This window comes from Ixodes scapularis, unplaced genomic scaffold (assembly GCF_016920785.2).
Source record: "Ixodes scapularis isolate PalLabHiFi unplaced genomic scaffold, ASM1692078v2 PGA_scaffold8__174_contigs__length_109621045, whole genome shotgun sequence".
NCBI classification, from domain to species: Eukaryota; Metazoa; Arthropoda; class Arachnida; order Ixodida; family Ixodidae; genus Ixodes; species Ixodes scapularis.
The window spans coordinates 21391499-21410563 of record NW_024609883.1 but is presented as its reverse complement, the minus strand read 5'-3'; the positions used below and the strand labels follow the sequence as shown (position 1 = coordinate 21410563).

General features: G+C 50.0%; 1 protein-coding gene across 1 annotated transcript in view; it reads right to left on the bottom strand.

Moving 5' to 3' along the window:
- LOC8036688 (zinc finger protein 271) overlaps positions 1 to 14994 on the bottom strand; it is a 28765-nt gene extending 13771 nt beyond the window's left edge. Inside the window, exons 1-3 of the mRNA XM_029993391.3 lie at positions 14633 to 14994; positions 476 to 544; positions 90 to 174 (exon numbers count right to left, since the gene is read on the bottom strand). Of these exons, the coding sequence (XP_029849251.2) occupies positions 90 to 174; positions 476 to 544; positions 14633 to 14926 (448 nt within the window). The 5' untranslated portion in view covers positions 14927 to 14994. The remainder of the gene's footprint in view (positions 1 to 89; positions 175 to 475; positions 545 to 14632) is intronic.
- Between the last annotated feature and the right edge of the window lie 4071 nt (positions 14995 to 19065).

Sequence of the window (19065 nt, the reverse complement as noted above, 5' to 3'; positions counted from 1 at the left end):
AAAAAGGTGTAATTTTGTTTTCTTTTTAGCATATGAAAACCTCCGACATCATTGTCAAGATAGACATAAACCGTGGATATAATACTCACACATGGGTATGAGAGAACCTGCAGTGTCCGCCTCCGTTTGTGTGCCAACGGTTGCACGAGGAGCAGAGCACCTGCAGCAGCGAGCCTAAAACACAGATTGCAAGTACAAAGTACGATCCAAATCTCTGGCATGCAGTGGGAACTGTACACATAGCCAGCTGAACAGGCGAGCAGCCTACAAACAAATGCCAAGGGGCCAAGGTTTCATGCACTTGAACGTGCTCCTGACTGGCACAGGTGCAGCCGCTTGGCCTTTGCATATATGGTTCTGCGAGTTGCCAAGTGGAGTTGCCAAGTGCAGAGGGCATTATTAGGGAATGTGCAGCTTGCACCTAATGTACGTTCATGCACACTGGGGACCGAAATAGCGGCAGCTGAAAACTCACTGTAGAGAGGCTTCCAACTCGGCCGTCACGGTTCGGCACGGGTGCTGGCCATGTTGGTCTGGTTATCAGCTGGTTGGATTGCACAGAAGAGAATGCGTTTTAAATTTTTCCTCAATCAACTGTTGGTAGGGTGTGTGGTCAACATTGAAGGCAAGTGGCCCGTACCCGTAGATGCTAATCACTGGCCACAGAGATGTAGGATATTTGTAAGATAGTAATGCTATATGCACTCCGGAGTGCAGCTCGGCCGGAAATTGCTATATGCACTACGTTTCTTTCGTATAAAACGAATGGCCACACGAGTTTCCTAAGCGGTGGCATAGCGTAGGGGTTAAAGTGTCCGCTTCTTACACAAGTGGACGTGGGTTTGAATCGCGGTGGGCCTACCATTTTTTTTTTTTTTCTTGAATGTTGTTTTGTTGAGGCATTTGGCCATATTTATATTTCTTTTTTGCGATGAACACTAAATAAAAACACCGAATGTTGCCGACGAAACTTCGCAGATCGGGGACAGCGGGGCTTGGGTTGCCGGCTGGACGCCGCGAAGCGTCCAGCCGGCAGACTGGACGCTTCGCTAATTAGCAGCCGCGTACTGTCGCCGCGAAGCGGCGTGAACGCAGGCGGGGGGCTGTGTTAAAGGGGTACTCCGCCGATTTTTGAGCTACCTCAACTAACTATATTTTCTGCCTCCCCGGCCTTTACCCTTTCTGGTATGCTATTTAGTATTGTGAAATTCATAATAGTTATTGCGAAATCAGCAAATGAAAATGATGCAAAAACAGACATTCAAATATACCCGCCCTTTTCAGGGCCGTGACGTTAGTGGAAGGTAAGCTTGCCAGTCGGGCGAGCAGTCTAAAAAATAGAATATGCCAATCATTTGTTCCGTGCTGGAGCGCGGGAACTGGAGCAAGCTTCCAAAGCATTCATTTGACACCATGAAACTGCTTCGAATCAGTTGGGAACAAATTCTACAGTCCCCCTGCACTTCCACTGACGTCACTTTTTCATTGTTGCCAGTAGAGACCTTCAGTTTGAAAAACACGGTGGGGACCAAAATTGTAAATTCAATAACTTTGTGAAAAAAAAATATTTTGACCTAATATTTGGGATACTATTTTGGCGATGTTGTTTGGCGAGTTTAGCAAAATTTCAAGCAAATCGGGGACCATGAAGAAATCGGCGGAGTACCCCTTTAACGAGCTCCCCAGTGATACACGCGCAGTTCGAAAAAGGGTGGCCCGAGCGCAAGGAGGTTAGAAGTACTAGAAGGGGCACGTTGCAATATTGGTGAAGCCTAGTCATAAAAAGTCTAAACGATTTTGTGCCCAGGGTGACCGCAGATCTCTCTGGCGATTGGTGCGCGTGACATGTCACGTGTGAGATGGATGGTTGATTGTAGAAGGACTCCTTGCAGGCTTGCGCGCGCTCCGTCCGGTAGGTTTTATCGGATCGAAGTCTTGACTGTGGTGTATTCTAGTACCCCATAGCAAGACGAAGGCTAACTACGGTTACGTGATGTGGTCACATTGACATGCTAAGTGAGGAGAGTAAGGAGGAAAATGAGAAAGAGGCGAGGCGTCAAGGGAGCATGGCTTGTGGAGGCTATGCGGCCAACGTCATGCCCTCTCCTACCCTTCTATTCTGTGGTGTCTGGAGACCCGGAATGGAACGACCACACTTGAGCGCAGCTGCCACGAGACTCTATGTTTAATCTTTTTTAGTAAAGAAGAGGAAGTAGAAAGGAAAAGGACAGAAGAAGACGAAGTGACCGGAAAGTAATTAGCTAGAAGATACAACATTTTCCCCCCTCCCATTTTAAGAAAGTAACTAAAAGACAAAGCCTAAAGAAAGTAATTAAAGGGGTAAAAATAAAGAAGAAGTATAAGAGAAAGATTCACAGAGAAAATCGAAAATAAATCAAAGAGAAATAGAAATGTTCATATACAAAGTCCAAAAGTTATTCATCTTGAGACATAGTCCCCAAACCGCACAGGCGGTCGTCGTTCCCGCCGTGGTCGATCTGGCCACGGCACATCTCCCGCTGGACCTGGTGGAGGTACCGATAGAGGTCGGTTCCCAGTTGGCGATGACGGCTGAGAAGCTGACCTGGTCAGTTGTCCGTATGGCGTTGGGGAACCAGCTGATGTCCGCGGCGTCTGCTGGTCATGCTGGCTCCGCCAGCCCAATCGTGCAGACGGTGGTTGCCACTGGTGATGGTCAGCTGACCTTTGACTAAACTTCCCTGTTGGTACCGGGTTTCTGAGGTCCAAACCAGAGGAAGCCGGTCCTGGAACTGCCGCTAGCTTAGAGGCATTCCATATTCTGCCATCTTCCAGCCGAAATGTCCAGCGGCCCACACGCTCGACAATCCGGGAGGGACTGCTAAAGGCAGAGGATCCTTTCGGAACAGATCCGGGCTTCTTCACTCGGACCAGCTGTCCGACCTTGAACTTCGGTGTTCTAGCTCCTCGCCTTCTGTCGGTGTAGGCTTTGGTCTTGTCTTGTTGTTGTCGAACACGTCGACGAAGTCGCTGCACTTCCTCGAAAGGGTTACGAAGAAACTCTGACGATGAGAGTCCTAGAATGTTCAATCGCGTTCGGGGTTTGCGACCATGAAGTAGCAGAGCAGGAGATAGCCCTGTTGTCGTATGAGGTGTGCATCTGTATATGCCCAGGTAATCAACTACAGCAGATTTTATCTGCCGTTTCTCCCTCGATGCACACTGGATGAAACCCTTGAGTGTTCTATTAAAACGCTCAACTTGCCCGTTGGCTTGCGGGTAGTAGACCGAAATCAGATGATGTTTGACTCCACGAGAACTTAAGAAGTCTTTGAATTGTTGAGAAATGAATTGGGGACCGTTGTCGGACACTAGGCTCTCTGGTAAACCTTCTCTGGAGAATACCAGATGCAAAAATTCTGTTACCCTTGAGGTGGTGACATCTGCACAAAACTGTACTTCTGGCCACTTCGAAAAATAATCAACCAGGGTTATGGCGTAGCGGCATGATGGTTCGGCACGCTCAAAAGGGCCCACGATGTCGATTCCTACCTTCGACCACGGTCGCTCAGGGAAAGGTACTGGTTGAAGCGGTGTGGAAAAGGTCTTTGCGCTTTTGTCGGCCGCTTGGCAGATGTCACAAGCATGAATGACGTTCTCCACTTGACCGTTCATTTTCGGCCACCAGTAGAGCTCTCGGAGCCTCGTACGGGTTTTGACGATCCCGGTGTGCCCCTCGTGCGCCTTGGCGATGAGAATGCCCTGCAGCTCTTGAGGGATCACGAACCGCTCATCCCTTAAAAGAATGCCATCATCCACGGCGAGGTCATCTTTAAGGTCATAGAAAGGGATGAGTTCGGAAGACAAGTTCCGTCTTGAAGGCCACGCAGATGTGACGTATGTCATGGCAGCAGACAAGACCGAGTCATTGGCTGTAGCTTCTTGTAGTTGCAGCTTGGTGATGCATTCGTTCTGCAATGCAATGAAGGAAATTATTTCCTCGTCAAATTCGGTACCGCCTTCATCCTCAGGCTGAGGGAGGCGAGAAAGCGCGTCGGAGACCTGATTTTCCGCTCCGCGTTGAAACTCGACTTGAAAATTGTAGCAGAGGAGACGGGTCGACCATCTCGTAATTCGGAGGGGTCGATGGCCTGTACCCCGTGTTGCTAGCAGCGTCATTAAGGCTTGATGGTCCGTCCGAAGGGTGAAACGGCGGCCCCACAGGTAGTTGTGCCACCGCTCACATGCCCACAGACATGCTAATGCTTCTCTTTCACCCACCGAATACTTTCTCTCCGCTGCTGTTAGTGTGCGAGAGGCGAAAGCGATGGTCTGAACTTCATTTCCATTGCGCTGCTGGAGCACGGCACCGAGCCCGTATCCAGACGCATCGGTGGATACGATTATGGGAAGACTGGGGTCAAACATCTTCAGAACCCTTGCCGAAGATAGCATTGTTTTGATTTTCTTGAAGCTGGTGTCAGCTTCGGTATCCCAAATGAATGGAATGTCTTTTCTCAAGAACTTGCGCAGGGGCTCTACTTCTGCGGCTAGACGAGGAACAAAACGGCTGTAGTATTCTACCATCCCAAGGAATGATCGAAGTTGCGAAATGTCTGTTGGGATGGGAGCTGCGTTGATGACGTCTACCTTTTGTTTAAGTGGGGCGATTCCTTCGCCGCTGACATGATGGCCTAAAAATGAAAGTTCGGCAACGTCAAAAACGCACTTGTTGTTAAGTTTGAGTCCACTATCAGCGATTCGCTGGAGGACATGGCGCAATCGCTCCAGGTGTTCTTCTCCAGTCCTACCAAAGACTATGACGTCGTCCAGGTAAAACAAGACCCCTTCGCATCCTTCTAGAATCGTTGCCATCATCTGCTGGAAGGTAGCTGGAGCAGAAGCGAGACCAAAACAAACTCTCTTGAAACGGAATAAGCCTTCGTGCGTTATAAACGCGGTTAAGTCTCGGCTGTCAGGGTGTAGTGTGACTTGATGGTAAGCTGACGCCAAGTCCAATTTAGAGAAACGTCTCGCGCCGTGCAGCGCATTAAGAAGCTCCTCAACATGAGGAAGAGGGTAACTGTCAATAACGACAGCCTTATTAGCTTCACGAAGGTCCACACACATCCGAATTGATCCATCTTTCTTCTGGACCACAACAATGGGTGACACCCATTCTGAGGCACTTATGCGCTCAATAACTCCCGCTGCCTCAAGGCGTTTGATTTCTTCAGTCACAGGCTTCCGCGCCATCAATAGAATGCGACGCATTTTATGCTGCACGGGCTGCACTGATTTTCGGATCTTCACCTTGTGAGTGTAGTCCTTCACGTGACCCAGCTCGGGAGAGAAGAGGTGGCTGTATTCCTTCAAGGACGTTGGGAGGCCCGGTAATGCTAGTGGGAGTCTCGCCATGTTCTCACGACCTGGAGGATCAACTTGCGTCAGAAGTCCATGGGACGTAGCTGCAGATTCCTGGGGTTGAAGACAGGACATCCACGCAGCTTTGATGGAGTCCGACGACACATCTCGCTCTGAGGCCCGTGAAGGTACAGTTGTAAGCAGTGTCGTCCGCTCGTTTTGATGTTCAGGAGCTCCTGTCGAGCTGTGACCCGAAGATGATGGGTCAAGAGGTACGGCACTCTCAGAGCTCTGTTCGGAGGCTTCTGTTGAGTCTTCAGTTTCCGTGTAGAGACAGCTCATTGTTGATCCTTGAATCTGAAGATTCAGGGCTTTTACGGCATCCATTCCCAACAACGACGTGCCAGTATTCGCTATATAAAACATAATCCTGGCTGAACGCTCCTTGAACGTGACTGTTGCGTTGAACGCTCCCAGGACTTCAATACGTTGCCGGGAGTAGTTGAGGAGAGTTACCGGCGGTGGAATAATCTTTGCGTCATTTCTGAAATACTTTTGAAATACTTCCTTTTCGACGATGGACACTGACGAGCCGGTATCCAAGAGGAACGTAAGGGGTCTACCGTAGACACTTACGTTAATGTAAATTCCCATCCGGGAAGTCGTAGCTACATGGCAAACCTGTGTCTCGTCATCCTCTTCGTCGGAAAAGATTTCGTGGATTCGCACGTGACTTTGACGGTGGACAGGTCGGTGCCTGCTGCGGCACACGCGCTGGAAGTGTCTGATACGGCCGCAACCGTTGCAAGTCTTTCCTCGTGCTGGACACGTGTCGTAGCTCTGACAGCGGTCCACCCCGAACCCACAATTTGCACATGATCGACCGTCGCGATAGGTTTCGCGCCGCTTAGGTGTTTGGGCTTGAAATGCTCGCCGCGGCTGTCCGAACGCAGTGGATCGAGTCGATTGTTGGTCGTTGTACCTTGTAGCGCGATAGCCAGGTCTATTTTTGGCAAAAGGAACGCACTCACGTGACTCTCGCTGAAATTGCGAGCTGTACCGGTCGCCGTGACGCGGTGGAAAGTTCTGCCCCACTAATTGACGGGAGGACGAAGCTCCACGTGAAGGTCGGTAGTCGACGGTCTCGGCGGCGTGCGTGACGTTGCATGCGAGTTGCTTTTCTGTAGTCACGGTTATCTCTTTGGCTTCGGCCTTGACTCTTTCGATGTTCAGGACGATTTTCACCACTTGCTCGAAGGGAAGGGTGCTATCCAGGAGCAGCCGTTCTCGAATTGTAGTCGACAGCACTCCAGCCGTGAACTGTTCCCGAATGTTTTCGTCCTGTTCAGACCCGAAGTTGGCCGGAACTGCCATGTCTCGAAGCGCGGTCAGGTAATCAGACAAGGACTCTCCAGGCTGTTGATGGCGCCGACGGAAGCGGTGACGCTCCAGGCTGACGTCGCACGACCTCTTGAAGTGCGCGCTGAGGGCGTCGACAGCTTCTTGGTAGACATTCGTTGTCAGCGGTTCAGAAGTGGCAGCCGCTGACGTCGTTGCAGAAATGGCTGCCGCTGACGTCGTTGCTGGCGACGGCACAGCGACAGCGCGGGAAGAAGGCAGGTTGTCAAAGACCCGCTGACCCTCTATTCCCAGACAGTGGCGGAGCATGTATCGGCGGCGTTCCACGGGCAGTGCATGGGCACCAGATGCACCCATGTAACATTCAAACAGCGAAAGCCATCGCTCCCAGGGAATTTCCGGAGTCCCTGGTTTCTCCAAGAAGTCTGGAGGTGGCTTGAGTCCGAATCCCTCCATCCTCGTCGCCAGAAAGGATGTGGTGTCTGGAGACCCGGAATGGAAAGACCACACTTGAGCGCAGCTGCCACGAGACTCTATGTTTAATCTTTTTTAGTAAAGAAGAGGAAGTAGAAAGGAAAAGGACAGAAGAAGACGAAGTGACCGGAAAGTAATTAGCTAGAAGATACAACATATTGGAGAAAGAAGAAGGTACCGAAGAGATTGGACGCGTTTTTCTTAGGCTCCTGATATTAGGCCTAGCACCTAATACACCCCGTCTTGAAAGTCTGGGGGGCCGGTTGTCGAAAGACAATGATGCCGGCTCCTCTGGACAACCAGGAAGAAGCGGCCAAGACTTCGAGCCCTCAAGACCAGCAATTAGAAACCATGGACATGGACACGAGAAACCTCGCCGGGCCAAGCGCCGGACCCGCCGCTGTCACGACGGGACCGGCAAGTTCGACCCCAGCAAAACCTATGCTAGTCATGACACCAGTCATCGAGCTGCCCACTGTATTCCATTTCGGTGAGCAAGCCACTTCTTCACCAGAGAACTCAGCACCGACTGTTGAGCAGGCTCTACGAACTTTACTTTCGAGCATTTCGAAGGAAAGCCTTGTAGACATTTTCAAAAGCATTTTAGGAGAGACTCACAACATTGTTCCTGTTGCCGAAAAGCAACAGAAGAAGAAAACGAAAGCCAAAAAGGCCAACGAGAAGGCGTCGACCGTCCCTACACACACGCCTGCAGGCGCTACGTCAAATATTTCTCCGCAAAGTCAGCCCCACGACACGACGGGGGATAGGACGTCGCAGCCAAGAGCTGCAGCTGTGGTAGAGGAAGCGCCCATGCTCCAAGACAACGGAGATCCTTGGATAACCGTAACACACAAGAAAAAAGGCAAACGGGCACGGGGGAACCCGAATGCGCAAGCAATAACGGGGGTTGTCGCCAAGCCCCAAAAGCGTCGGCAAATCGAGTATAAGATCCGCCTGACAAGATCACGCACTTCGATCAAGCCGCTCATTCCAAGACTGAAAGTGCTTCTAAACAGCACACATGCACCAACAACATACACCATGTACCTAATAGAAAAGGCCAATACCATCTCGGTCAGGACTGACTCGGAGGCATTGGCGGCCGTCCTAGAGAAGATCGTCGAGGTCGACATCGAGGGCAAGAAAATACCCGTTCAAGTCTTTCGCACTTACGGCGCAACCTATTGCAAGGGAGTAATTTACGACATTCACACCCTACAAGAAGATCCCCAAGACGAGGTACTCAACCTTGAACTGGAATCGGAGAAGGTGCGCGTGGTGGCCGCCCGACGTCTGGGCAAGACCAACACCGCAATGTTAACCTTCGACGGAGACAAGCCACCGCGATCCGTCTTGTACGGAAGGCGGTACATGCGAGTGTTCCCGTACATGCCAAAAGCAGTTACCTGCGGTAACTGCCACCGCTTGGGGCATAAGCCGGACATTTGCCCGACTGCTACGGTCTGCGCAACGTGCGGCAACACGCATAGCGAAAACCAAGTGGGATGCCCAACTCCGAACGCCCTGTTCTGCCAAGGGTGTAAGAAGGCTGGGCACATAGGCACAAACCGTGCCTGCCCCACATGGCAAGAAACCAACAAACGGATGAGAGAACAAGTCAGGAGCTATAAGGAACAGCACAAGCTGCAGCAAAAGCGAGAGGTTGCTTCCAGGGAGATCAGGATCCCGGTCCCGCCGAGCGCCTCACAACTCTGGGCTGACAGGCTCCGTAAGGGACTCGACCCGGCAGCACCCCCAGCAGAGCAGAACACCTACGCTTCCCTGAAAGCAGAATTGGATAGGCTGAAGGCCACGGTTCAAACGCTGCAAGAAGAAAACAGACAATACAAAGCTTCCTTCAACCAATGGAAGACACTCGCCAGCAGCATATGTGGCATTAAAGCATAATCAAGGTGCTTCAGTGGAATTGCCGGGGGCTTCGCAGTCGAGTGGCGGAGCTCAGAGCAAGATTCCACGACAAACCCGACGAGAAGCCCGACGTCCTGCTTCTGCAGGAAGCCAACGCACACGACATTAGCCTACGAGGTTTTATTCTCTACTCAAGCCCATCGATCTCTAATAACCGTCCGGGACAGAGCGCCGACCCTCCGGGGAAAGCCCTGGTCTACATCAAAGAGGACTGGGATCAGCACCAGGTTGATCTGTCAAAGTACTGCGATGACAACCAGGAAATAGTAGCAGTTCGCACCACGGTCCAGCGGCAAGTGAACGTCATCTTCACATCAGTCTACTACCGACCTATAAGAGGCAAGAAACACAACTACGATCACGGATGGATAGGGCATTTACACAGTCTCTACCCAAAGGATCAAAAGCTTTACGGAGGTGACTTTAATCTACAGCACCATCTGTGGGGTTACGATGCAAACACCAAGGGAGCGGAGCAGCTGCTCGGTGAAATGCAGGCGCACCGGATCCAACTAGTGAACAAATCAGGAGTCAAAACGCGAATGGGGGACGTCAGGCAGAAAGACACCACCCCTGATCTCACGTGGACTTCGAACCCTTACACTCAACATCAAAAGTGGAAGCGAGCCAGGGACCTCTGGGGCAGCGACCACTGGCCAATCTACTTTGAGTTCTCACCAACTCGGAAGATTAAAGGCAGCAGCAAGAAAAGGGTCGTGAAAACGGTTCACTGGGACAAGTTTCGACAAGCGCTAGAAGCGGACAACTTTCCCGGGTCCAGCTTTGAGAGTCTGCTCAACAACGCCTTGAAAGAAGCGACCACCGAGACCAAAATTGAAGAAGATGCGCCAACTCCCGACCTGCACCTCTTGCGAATATGGGCTAAGCGACTTCAAGCGGTGCAGCGGTACCGCAATGGACGCAAGACTCCGCAAGCCCGGCGAGCAATCACGCGAGCCACGGTAGAGGCCAAGCAGTACGCTAAGCAACTCGGCACCAATAGGTGGATAGGCTTCAGCTCCTCGCTAACCGAGAAGACTTCGGTGAAGCGGCTCTGGGCGGTAAGTCGAGCCATGCTCGGGAAGAAAAAGAGCAAGAAGGGCACCAGCATACTGGCACTAAAGATGAATAAGACAGAGGAGCAGCTCGCTGACATGGCCGGAGATCTTTTCTTTCCTCAACCGCCATGTAAGGATGATCAGGGGCTCGGAAATCCGTACAACATAGAGGTCCTAGCACCGGACGAAGGCATGGACCGGCCTTTCTCTCTGGGTGAGCTCGAGTGGGCGCTCCACAAGGGGAAATCCTGCTCAGCTCCCGGCTCAGACAAAGTCACAATGACTATGCTCAAGAACCTCCCCGAAAACACCAAGCTCCAACTGCTAAATTGGATTAATCTCATTTGGATCACCGGCAAGCTGCCCGAGCACTGGAAACACTCTTTGGTCATTCCCATACCGAAACCCGGCAAGGACAAGGAATCACTAAACAATTATCGGCCAATTTCTCTAACATCATGCACGTGCAAAGTCATGGAGCGGATGGTATTGGCCCGAATTGACTGGCATCTCGAGACTACGGGGGCCTTTCATCCAGCTCAGACTGGGTTCAGGCCTTGCCTGGGCACCCAAGAAAGTCTGGCCCTGATATCGTCCAGCGTCATTCGCAACGTGCACAAATCTAAATTCCGGACCATCGTGGCCATCGACGTGAAAAAAGCGTTCGATTCCGTGCCCCACGCGACAATTATCAAGGAAGCCAGCCGGCTTAACATCACCGGCAGGACCCTCAACTTCATCAAGAGTTTCCTGGAAGGGAGGACATTCTCGGTACGCTGCGGCAGGCACGATAGCGCGCCAAGAGCGAACCACGTGGGTGTCCCACAAGGTTCGGTCCTCTCGCCTACGCTATTTAATCTGACGATGGTGGCGCTACCACACGAACTCAGTAAGATCTCTGGCCTAGAATTCACCGTATACGCGGATGATGTTTCGATCTGGGCTTATGGGGACGATCTCGAAAAGCAGCGAGATATACTACAATCTGGACTAGATATAATCGAGGCTCACCTGGCCCGTGTGGGAATGCAGGCGGCACCAGAAAAGACGAACTATACAGTCTTACGCAGCCCGAGAATTCGCGTGAAGGAGGACTATGCAGCCAAACTCAACCTGGTCCTGGCGGGGAAACAAATCCAGCCGTCCCCTTCGGTAAAGATCCTGGGGATCACCATCGAGGAGAACGGCAAAGGAGACGCTTGGCTCCGCGACACACTCAAACAGTGCAACTCGGTGCTCAGCATGATCAGACGGATCTGTAATGCACGCGGGGGAGCGTCACAAGACATTGCCAAAAAAATGGTCAAGGCTCTCGTAGTATCCCGGGTATGCTACGGAGCACGCCACTATTGGCTCACTGCAAGGCAATGGGAACGTCTCGAAGCTTTGAACAACCACGCTATGAGAGTTATCACTGGACTGCCCCGTTTCACTCCTCTCGTCAAACTGAGGCAGTACGCGCAGTTGAACAAATTGCACGACGTCGTGGAAGCAAGAAGGAACGCGCACGACGAACGCCTTAAGACGACACCGCAAGGAAGAGGCATCATGCGACTCCTAAAAAAATCGGTAGATGGCCTCCCAGAGCTGCAGAAACAACTGCCTCCGTGGGAAGACCTCGCGGCCATCACAAGCAGCAAGCCTCTAAGAGCATGCAGAAAAGGGGACACCAAACAACTGGCCCGCCGGGTAAAAGCACACAACAAAATGGTGGAGAGCTGGAAGCAAAGCAAGACCGTAGTTGCTGCTTATACGGACACTGCATCGCTTGAAGGCCCCGTCATCCTCAAGTCGGCTGCCGTGGTATTCCCAGCACTTCGACTCGAGGCAATTGAAGCATTACCCCCTACGGTGTCAACAAAGGGAGGAGAACTGGCAGCCATCCGCCTTGCATTAGAGACGGTCGTCACTCAAGCCACCGACCTCCCTGAGAACCTCAGGATCTTTACGGATTCACAGGAGGCGGTGAAAGAGTGTCGAAACAAGAATAGCCCTAGCGTCCAAGTACGCAAGATCAAAAAGCTCGCCGCGACACTTAGGTCGCGGGGTGTCTTTACAAGAATCGAGTGGGTTCCTGGTCATGCGGGGATCCCAGGCAACGAAGAAGCCCATCAACTGGCCCGCGACGCCCTTGCTACCCCTTCCTTCCGCGGGCCCGGAGATGAAACGCTTCCACTTCAAGATCACCAATATGACGTGACCGCTCGAGATCGAGCATCCATCGTCGATTGGCAGTCACAAGAATATGACCCCGCCGAAGAAAAGGCCGGGATAAAAAATGAATACCAGGCGAAACTTGAAGAGCTCCTGCCCGAGCCGGCGCATCCCCTGCTCCCTTCACGGGGATTTGGACGACGAGGGCAGGTTCTGCTCACCCGAGTCCGCACAGAAGCAACACTATCACCCGCGAGACTCGCATCGTGGAACAAAGGCAAAAGGTCTGGCCTCTGTTCCCAGTGCGACATGAACGCTAAGGCGGACACATACCACCAAGTGTGGGTGTGCCCCAAGTATCAAGCAGAAAGGGCAAAATTTCGACCTCAGAACATTGCCACTCTGGAAGGCTGGACTCATCCCCCTGGAAACGAGAACCAACAACGAGCGATCCTGCGAAGTCTCCTGGACTTCCTCCACGAGGCAAAGCTGGAATCGTTTATTTAGTGTACATGTTTTAAATAGTATGCCGCATCCAGGCCTCGACTATTAGCCACCGATGCATTCTTACATCCCTTTCCCTGCTTAATGGCATCAATAAACGCTCTTTGAACTGAACTGAACAACATATTCTCCATGCCCGAGCGGCATGAGCTCTCCGCGCAGTGCGTATACACCTTTCCAAAAAACGCTCCTAGGCCGCCGCCATGTTGCTGATACTGATGCGGCTGGTGCGACTCTCGCGCCCTCTATCAGCTAGAAATTTCCTGCCACTCTCTGGGACTGTGAAGACCCGCTCAGCGCGGTTCTCTACCTACGTTTTTGCGGTTTTGCATTCGACGTTTTCTGGCACCTCTTGAAAGTTTCCACTTATTTTTTTTTTTTTTTTTTATGCGTGCTCCGTATCCTTTTTGTGTTATCTTCCATTGTGAGAAATAAGGCTGGTAAGTGCCTGCCATTCAAGCTTCTCTGCTCGACATTCACGGGAAACGAAGGAGGTGAAGGACGTCGAACGACCCTCGACGCGATTTTGCCGAACATTGTTCTCCCCCCTCCCAGAGACAATCCACGTAGAATCCTCAGTCATCTCCAAAAATAGTTGTCCGGGTTGGGGTGAGAAACGGGTCAGTCGCGTTTGTTTCTTTGCCTTGGTGCGGTCGTGAAAAAAAGGAAGCTCTTTCCAAAGCGTGCCCCAAAACGAAGTCATCTCGGATTCCGTCCGATCGTCAAGATTTGACTGTCGTCGGTCGACTGTGACTGTGTTATTTGAGATCTTTCTCAAATAAATTCTTTTCGGATAACGCTCCATCGTGTGGTACGTACGATATATTGTTCGAACGTTAACACTTCCTCCATCGTATGTCCGTGTCCTGTCCATCGGTAAACACGTTATTTGTGAGCGTGGAAAATGCATGACTTTCGGCCCTCTTCTGTTGCAATTTATTTTTGACAGCAAAGCGCATTGTCGTTCCACATCCGGCGAATCCCGCGGCGCCGTCAAAACCTATCGTAAGAAAAAAAACAAATAACTAGAACTAAACATTCCAGTCGCATTCGTTCTGTCGCGCGCGTACCCAACAAAAAGAGTTTGCAGTTTTATTTTGCTTCTTTTTTTTTTTTCAAATGTGGCACAATGCTTTTTCAATGTCCTCGGGAACATAAATGTACATTGAAACACAAAATATAGCGAAAAAAGACGAGAATTTAGCCGCCAGCAGCGTTTGAAACTGCGCGTACGCAGGCTGCGCCTATTGAAATCACAGTCCACTCGGTTAGGGTTAGGAGGGACGCCGGTGAGAGTCTAGCCTCAAACTCAGTGACTGGGCTCGAAAACGGTTCGCTGCCCCTGGGGTCGAGTGTTTTTTGGAAAGGTGTATAGACCTTTTCCACATGGGCGCCGCCATCTTGAATTGACGTCACTTCCAGTATGGGCGAAAACGTAACTTTGCCGTTGCCACGCCAATAGAAGACATTTAGGACATAAGCCTAACCGTCACACATTCTCGTTTTGGCTCGCCTCTATTTTTTTACTAGTTACAGGTTGAAACGTTTTACTTTTTTTTCGTCGCCCATACTGGAAGTGACGACAATTCAAGATGGCGGCGCCCTTGTGGAAAAGGTCTATAGCAATTTCCGTCCAAAGTGCACTACGCAGTGCATATAGCATCGCTCTATTTGTAATTGCTTGATGCTGACACTCGCTTACCAGCGTTACAACAATTTTCGGTTAAAATAAAACAGTTCTAAAACGAGACAATGCGCCACCCGAAACTTTAGCGTAGTGAGCAATTATACCTAGAAGTATGACTTACCGATGATGCTGCAGTTGCAGCTGTTGCACCCGGTAGGAATAGCGTCGGGACCGCCCCGTGTCTCAATCGCGGACGTTCGGTGTGCGCGGTGCTAAGCTCGAAGACCTCCGGAGCGAAATGACGAGAACATACTTGGACACGTTTGTCGCTACGCGAACGCCCGATTGCCTCCAGCCAAATAGCCTTTAGCTTGTCATCTTTCGGGGCGACATGGCTGCTGAAAGACTCGCTGTCGCGATCACTAACCTTACAGCCCTTTACAGAGCAACGGCGCCGGTTTGCAGGAGCTGACATCTCCAAAAAGTCGGCATTTGCACACGCAAGCAAAAAAGAAAAAAAAAAAAAACACACTTACACTGCAAAAGGAAAACAAAATTAACAAACCGCGCTATGAAAGCCAAAACCTCGCGTCGCTTCCTATCACTAACACCTGTGACAGCTGCTAAACACACACCACTTCATTTCAGGAAGTTTTACTGAAGCAGGAAATACTGATCACTTAGGACAAACGACTAGTCGAGGTAGGCGAGACCAGAGCCGGGCGAGACCGGCGAAAGTGGCGCGAGCACTATGGACGGGAGCCGCGCGAGCACGCGAGCAGACAGCGGCGGCCATTGAAAAAATTTTGAATCGAAACTCCAAACGGAAAGGTCCGTCTTGTAAACCTTTTGTAAATAATAATAATAACTCGAATTACACGGGTTATTTTTTAAACGTAAAAATATGGCACTCAAAAGGAAATTACAATATATCACAAAGGTTTAACAACCAGATCTAAGCTGCCAATCAATCTCTTAGCCAATGAGAAGAGTTCTTTACACTCCCCTTCGAAGAGTTGCTATCGCACGTCGCTCCTACCAACTTGTGGCGCGCGATTTAAAGCGGACGAAACAGCCGCAAACTGAAATCAATCGACATCTTGTGAACCCCGAGATGGGGAACGATTAAAAAAACGGACGAACACAACAAAATCTCAATCGTTCCCCATCTCAGGGTTTACAAGATGTCGATTAATCACCAGCTCGCCTGCACTGTATCACTGCTTACAATGAAATCAATCTCGAGCAATAAATATTGCTGTAAAGTGATTTTTTGTTCGCGTAAATTTGTTTTGTGTGTGTGTGTTTTTTTTTTTGCAGTTATTTTTTACCTTTTGTGAGCATATTCTAAACTCATCACTTGTGGCGATATTCTGCAACATATGAACTGATTCTTACGTATGTCAAAAAAAAAAAAAAAATGTTTCCGCAAACAATTTCTTTAGCTCAATAATTACACTGCGAGTCAAATCTTGAGTTAGAAGAGAAACAGAAATTAACACATAATCGAGAAATTAAATCCAAAATACCAGTTAGTTTTGGTTTTGTTCCTGAAGTGAAACGTGCCTCCTGGTGTAAATATTACACTAAACGTTAATTTTGTTTTAAAGATAATTAGGCAACCTGCGTGCAACACTATCTTCCCTGTAAAAGTGGGAATAATTTGTGTCAGCCTATTATGGGCGTACCAACTGAGGGGGGGGGGGGCAGGGGGGGCGCTCTCACCCCCCAGTTTTCAGAGGGGGGGGGGGGGGGGGCAGGGCATGTGTTTTGCCCCTCAGGAACAGCGCCGCCAGTGGGCAGGGCAAACACTAGCCGGCGGTGCCCAAGGAATACCAAGGGCACCACACCCCGGCCCGGTGGAGGGGGGTCTGGTTTGCCCCCCATTCAAAAACAAGTTGGTACGCCACTGCGCCCAATGAAGCTAGCACACTGGACAGACTCAGAAATTGGTGTACCAGCACGCATCTCCGACCCTCACTATAAACCGACACGCGGGCAATCGACGTCACGGAGCTGCGGCGGCGCTGCGGCGGCGCTGCGATTGCACCGGAGCCGGGTGGTGTGGGCAGAAGGGCGCACGTTTCGCATGGGCGTCATAGCATTTCAGCATGCCACGAAGCTGTGTTGCCGTTCATTGCACCGAAAGGTACAAAAAAAGTAGTGGAGTGAGTTTCCACAAGTTCCCGGCAGACGCTGAAAGGCATAGAAGGTGGATAATATCCGTGGATCGAAAAGAATGGTCGCCTCGCACGAACGACCGTTTCTGCGGCAAGCACTTTCTTCAAGGCAAGTGCGGCTTTCATTTCAATCTCCGTCCCGAGGCTTGCCTATGTTCAGGGAAACCGTCGCCTGATCAGGACCACCCAGATTTTGTTCCCTGTTTGCGCACAAAGCACTGGCCAAGCACTCGTCGGAGCCTTGCTACGCTCGTGCTACCCAGCAGAAGGGGAACAGCGACAGAACGGCAGTGTTGTAGGCGTTACCGAAAAAAAGTAACGAAATATGTTACTCGGTCCTTGCAAATAAAAGGAATGCGTCACCGACCTACGTACCTCAAAATAAAGTTAAAGCGTTATTGCTACCGACAAAAAGTAACGCACGTTACTTCTGCGTTACTTTTTAAAATTACGGACATGTTTTACTGTTTTGACGATACAGTTATGCATAAGCTCATATATCAAGAAACATTATGTTCATGTAGAAACTGAACATAATTGCTTTATCTCTTTTTTACGGTTTCACCTAAATATTCATGAGAAAAAATGCAAAACAAAAGAAAAGACAGAAAACTCAGAAATTCACATGGCTTGACGCCTAAAAGCATGGAAAAAATTGAAGTATAATTTCTTTGAGACTTGGGAAGTAGTAACGAGTAAAGGCCCGTTCACACTTTTGCGACCGAGTACGACTGAGAGAGACGAGATCTCTTAAAACTTCTTAAATGTTTTTAGAATGAGGGAACACACTGGCATTGTGGCGCCATCTACACTGTAGCTCTAGAACTGCATTTCACAAGAGTGAAGGTTTTGCGGGAGTTCCAAGGTCAAATGTGCGTAATACCCATAGAAAGGCTCGTTTATAACATTGACAAAAGTTTTTCGAGCCAAGAAAGAAAGGATAATGCGCGAGAAATAAAACAAATATGCCGGACCGCTGAGTTTACACTGCTTCCCAATAGATGGCGCCAGTGTGTTCTCTGGTTTAAGAAGTTTTAAGAACCCAGGTTAAAGAGGTCGCAAGAGTGTGAACGGGCCTTAACGTAACTATGTTACTTGAAATAGTAACGTAAGTATGCTACGCCGTTACTGTGTCAAAAAAGTAACGAGTAGGTTACTACGTTACTAAAAAAAGTAATGCATTTCTGGTAACGCCGTTACTTGTAACGTGTTACCGCCAAGACTGCAGAACGGACAAAGCGTTACTGCTCGCCATGCTTTGTGGTCATGAGGGTAGGAAAAATATCATGCGTTGACTTGAAGACGCTGTGTGTATTCAATCAATTAATAAATACACTTCCGCAGGCCCACAGTCTGCTGATTACGCCGGCAGTGCAGAAACCGGTTCGAAGTAATCGTAGGCCTCGAGAGACTTGTACGCCTGCACCGTGTCGGCCGTGAACTGCATGGCTTGGCAAAAAAACTAAATATCTTTTTAAACGACAACACGAGCCGTCGATCTTGGTGGCAGCAACTTCACGTCAGAAGTCCAGCAGGCCTTGTTTGTGGCGTACGGATCGTCGAAGACAACGCCATTCACGCAGTTTGTTTCGATACCGCTGCCGTTCAGGCTCGGTTAGCGAGCTGAAATAGTCGGGCATGGCATACGACATAGGTTAGTTAGGAAATACGACGCATAAATAAAGCTAGAAGCGTCCCCACGTCAAAAACGAGCGCACGCCGGCCATATAACGCAATGGCGAAAACATGGAGAGCCGGGCCGCTTTTGCCCACATCCTCCGCACATGCGCGGCCTTCCGGCCGTGTTTTAAACAGAGCCGCGTGTCGGTCTATAACTGCCATTTTAAAAAAGAGTGGCCAACAGTATCCAAAATCATAGCTCCCAGCGATGAAAATAGAAAAGAATCATCTCAAATGTAGGCTCTTGTGAAGAGAGGCACTGTGTATAAAACAAGAAATCTTTTTTCTTTTTATAGCACTCTTAGCATCAGTGTTTTTCTTGGAGCTTCGGGGCTAAGCCTTTCTGATGTTTTTGCACTACGACATGTGCGAGCGTTTCTAATAAAATACACATGGCGTGAGCATAAACAAATGTGGCGGCACCCGTGGAACAGAGCAGACACTGGTCTATTGGCGACGAGATGTTTTGGTGGCGCCACCTCACAGGCGCTCTCCTGTGACGGTGTGGGTAGGATGCGAGCAGACGACGCGCTATTTAATAGCACAGAGTGGCTATGTTAGTTCACATCTATGCCGATTAAAACGGTTTATTTTTTAAACATGTATGATGTTTTTGTGAGTGATCTTTCTAATGAAGAACAGTGCCACAAGGTTACTTTTTATATTAAAAAAACTCAAAATGTTCAAAACGAGCCTGGAGCTTCACCAGTGGCGTAGCTAGGCCATCTGGCACCCGGGGCCCTTAGGTCTTTTG